Below are 4,507 nucleotides of genomic sequence, written 5' to 3'. Positions count from 1 at the left end.
GAAAGGCCCTAGAAACTACAGCGAGAGAGTGTGACAGTGAGAATGGACGTGGTTAACAGTTCCATACATCTGTCTGGAGAGCTACATTGTGGAACAGATCGGAGAAGAGCTGGAATGTGAGCTGCTGATTCCAGCCTTCGTTGCATGATGGTAGGAGACAGAAAAAAGAAGGGCCAGAGAGGAAGGGGCTGAAACACGACAACTGGACTTAGACTAAACATGAAAACTGAGAGGCCATATGTGAAAGACAGAGCAGAGAAAGCAGAGTCCCAGTATAGTCACAACATGTCCTTGCATGTCCTGATTATGCTGTAAAACAAGGTCCTTGGAACATTGGCGACAGAAGTAAAGGAAGCAATAAGGTCCGTGAAAATTTCTCGTTTAGAAAAAAGCGACTCTGACACTAGCTGAACAACGTGTCAGAGATCTTGTGTTCAGTGATCGTCATGCTGGGATGATGTCAAGAGTTCCTGGTCTAATGATGGCAACGGTGGAGATGGATGTCTCCACACAATTTTCATGTTACACATCTGAGCTTGTGTGCAGTGTGTGCACATGTTTCTACATGTGTCTGGTGAGGTTGATCACCAGGCCTCTGTGTACCGCACATCAACGTCTTTCAGGTTTGGCAGTTTGGCCTGCAAAAAAAAACAACAAAAAGAAACAGCATGAGCACATTTTGGAAAAAGCGCCCTTTACCTGGGGTAAAGGACTGAGTCAGATTAGAACTGAGACTTCTAATGATTACCTAGCTGAAAACAAAGACTGGGAGCTGGTGGAAACTGCTAGTCAAGTCCCATCAAGAGTCCAAAAATTCAGGATCAGACTTATTCATATGCTGGGCAGCCAGCTTTGCTTTGCAGTTCCAACTCTGACTCTGGATAAGTCTACAAATAAGGTCTTCTCCCCAAATACTGGACAGTACCACTTTATTTCACAGGTCTGTAATTTCAAAATCATTCGCTTCTAATTTCAAAGTAGTTCCCTACAGAACCATGGGTAAAGCTTTATTTTATAGGTCTGCTACAGCCTGGTGAGCTCCTGAAAGTTTTCTGAAAGACTCACGTTCTGCAGTTTATCTCTGTTCCTCTGTAACTAGTACCAAAGTTCTGAGACTGGATGTTTTTTAGTCAGTCCACTGAGTTTTGACTTTATTATTGGCTTCCAGAGGAATTTCAAATAAATACAACTGCTCAATTTAAACCCCAGGTAATATGTAGTATTAATGTATGTTATTATTTGAAATGTGATACTTGGCATATGCTGAACTGTGTGCTCGTTTATAGACAGGTTTCACACTTTGCATGTGTAGCACCTACAGTCCTTTGAATAAAAGCCTCAAGTCTGTGTTAGCGTAGCATTTAAAAATGACTGGAAGTGTACCAACCGATCTCTCTCTAATTTTAGTTATAATTAGTGCAAAATTATATAGTTCTTTCAAAGAAATATATAAGAAAATAATTTGGGAAAAAATGGGCATTGCAAATCTGTAAACTAAAGTGTTACCAAACTATGCAATTTGGTAATAACTATATAGGATATGGCCCTGAAAGAAACCATCATCACACATTGTCATTTTACCATGGGCAGAGCCAGGGGGTGGCCAGGGGGGCACTGGCCACCTCCAGAATCTGATTAGCCAGCTCGTTAGAGTCTAAATGTGATGCTTGTTAAAACCCTATCAACCTTAAAGGACCCTATTTAGGGTCCTCTCGGGCTTAACGGAAAATATGGGAATGCTACGTTTGTTGTGATAGACGAGCCCCAACAATGTATAAATCAAAATGTTCAGCGAAACCTCGGCTACAACATAAACCATTTTTCCACACAATAAACACAGCAAAAGCAATAAAGCACAATAAAGCAACATCTCATGTCCACTAGGGGGCGTTCTGCCAGGCATACGATTCATATTTTGTAATATTTTACAGACTATAATCCATCAAAACACCGCCACGGCTCAAAACAAAGCCTACACTGCACAGATTCCATAAATGCATCGGTAAAAACGCTACGTAAAAGCGTTACAGAGATACAAGCCAACAAACTTCAACAACAAACATCGATTCGCGAAAAGTACAGCGAAATTTCTCATCTTACCTTTGATGTTTTTATGTAGAAAAATAAGTTTTTCCGACGCAAACACTGCATTTCCTGACTCAAAAAATGGCGTCTGTTTGGAAAATACCATTATTTCTAAGTTAGGGGGATTCTGGCTGGATAGAAACAGGTTTACATTGGTGCTGGCCAGAAACCCCCCCTGCCCTTATGGTGTGGTCTTTTCGACTGCCATTGGTCCACGATGAGGAGATGGCCAGCTCCAACTGTGCCGTGTTCCATCTTTATTTACTTTCCAAAATAAAACATCGAATGGTATTTACACCTCCTGATAAATCCCACCAGTGTTCCCTTTCGTTTGACACCAAGAGTAACCAAATACACCGTGTGGTTGCGGAGATATACACATTTTATTTCGGGGAGGCGCCGTCGATTTAAATCCCCCAAACAGGCTTCGGGCTTATTATTAAACATTAATGATTGAAAAATTAAAATCAATGACAAACTGTTGCCTTAAATACAACTAACATTCTTCTGCTGCTTTATTTTCTATCATGTGTGCAGCATTATATTTGCATTCATTTCTCCGGTTGCGTTGTTGTGGAGTATTTGGCACGATTTGTCTTGGTAGGAGAGGGAACCCTGGCCTGGAAAATAGGGAGTGCCAAAATTTTTCAGATCCACCCCTGAATTAAAAAAAAAACCCAAAACAACCAACTATTTAAAAACCCAGCAGACAAAGAGTAACATTATCATTTGAAGTGTGGCTGCCTAGAAACTGTCTGGTTGTTTGGCTGCTAAATGCTTCGTTACGTTCACTGCTAACTTTATGTGTCTGCCTTCTACTGATGGGCCGGTAGTTTACAGGGAGAGTATCAGAGCTTTTCATGGAAAACAGCTGCCTGCCACTGCCCAAAACAAGACTGTTGACAGCAGTAACACTGAACCAGATCAGTGGGTTGAAAAACTAAAACAATCAGCTGAAAGACACTAAAATGCTTTGGCAATGATTTCCGGTATTTTCTATAAACTCCAGATGACAGTGCGACTTTTCACCAGTTAATACATGAAAACCTGACAACATAAAGCACATTTAAAAATATGAATGCAGATTGTGTTGGGGTGTAGCAAAAAAGAGATCTAAATAAATAGTGATGTCTATTTTTAGGTCATTCTGGTGAAAATGGTTGATTAGCAGTCAGGATGAGTCGTCTGGCAGTGTTACGGTACCTTGAGGTCCTCATACGTGTCTGCTGTGAGCTTGGTGCTGTTCATATTCAGACTGCACAGACTCTTCATGGCTGAAAAAGGCAGACAGTACAAACTGGCTACAGTTAGCTTCCACACAAACAACTGACTTACTGAACATGTTAACTCTAGCATATCCTTGTAGCTTTGCCTTTCTATCACTGTAACACATCTCCTAGTCAGTCTTGCTGTTGCTCAGTCTCGGTTTCTGCATAATAAAACTACTTTCTACAACATCATGATTCATTTTGTGTGTTTTCTTACAACTGAGAGCCAGCAGACCAGCATCAGTGACAGGAGTCTCACACAGGTTCAAAACCTGAAGACAGGCCAGATGCTCAGATAACAACCTCAGCCCCGCATCTCCAAACTGAAGGGTGAAACAATACAAAGACAAAAGGACAGACATTAGACATTATAAACATTTATGGGATCACTAGCCACTATGTGTGCGGCTGTTGGTGGCTGAGCCAGTATTATTCTCTCCAGTGTGTGTGTAGCAGATGAATGTGAAAAGTGAACATTCTCAAAATATTACATGTGCATATTATTTTATTTTGGGAGGTTAACGCCCACTTTTATTCTTGAGCTGTCCAGGCGGTGCATTTATTTCACTAAAGTTCTTCGTTTCATGTAATGGTGTCTAATATTTTTGCACAAACATATTGACTTGAATGGTTTTGTTGGTCAGGAGTTTTATTTTGAAGGCCATTGTCCCGTTATGTTGTTTCCTGTTTTTTCGCGGTCCTCCTCAGTTACTGTGGAAAGTTGAGGAGAGGTGACATGTATACTGTGTTCTTGTAATTTTAAGTGTTTTATTTCCATGAAAACCACACTTTACTGTTCAGACTGTTGTGGTACAGAGTTATAAGCCATTGTTCTCTATTGCATTGTTGCTAAGTGTGTGAAAATCGTTCTGTCCTGTGTGAAGTACACCACTTTATTAACGTGCAAACTAGCGCTGGTTGCAATGTTTTAGCTAGGTTGAAGCGCATCGAAGGTCTCACATGGAGTCTGTTGTCACCTTTTTTGCCCTTCAGATGTGCAACAGGGAGACCCAATAAGTGGATGTACTGGTTCAATTGTGTTTCACACAGGTAATAAGAGGGTTTTATTTGTATTATCATTTTGATTTATTTAACACACTCTCAGTTACTGTGGAAAGCTGAGGAGAGATGTGCAACAGGGAGACCCAATAAGT

General features: G+C 40.8%; 1 protein-coding gene across 1 annotated transcript in view; it reads right to left on the bottom strand.

The window, feature by feature from the left end:
• Positions 1 to 213: 213 nt before the first annotated feature.
• Positions 214 to 4,507, bottom strand: part of cmip (c-Maf inducing protein) — a 56,877-nt gene continuing 52,583 nt past the window's right edge. The window contains exons 19-21 of the mRNA XM_020612657.1: positions 3,571 to 3,676; positions 3,289 to 3,359; positions 214 to 638 (exon numbers count right to left, since the gene is read on the bottom strand). Of these exons, the coding sequence (XP_020468313.1) occupies positions 585 to 638; positions 3,289 to 3,359; positions 3,571 to 3,676 (231 nt within the window). The 3' untranslated portion in view covers positions 214 to 584. The remainder of the gene's footprint in view (positions 639 to 3,288; positions 3,360 to 3,570; positions 3,677 to 4,507) is intronic.

Source organism: Monopterus albus, unplaced genomic scaffold (assembly GCF_001952655.1).
Source record: "Monopterus albus unplaced genomic scaffold, M_albus_1.0 scaffold127.1, whole genome shotgun sequence".
NCBI lineage: Eukaryota > Metazoa > Chordata > Actinopteri > Synbranchiformes > Synbranchidae > Monopterus > Monopterus albus.
This window is presented reverse-complemented; position numbering and strand designations above follow the sequence as displayed.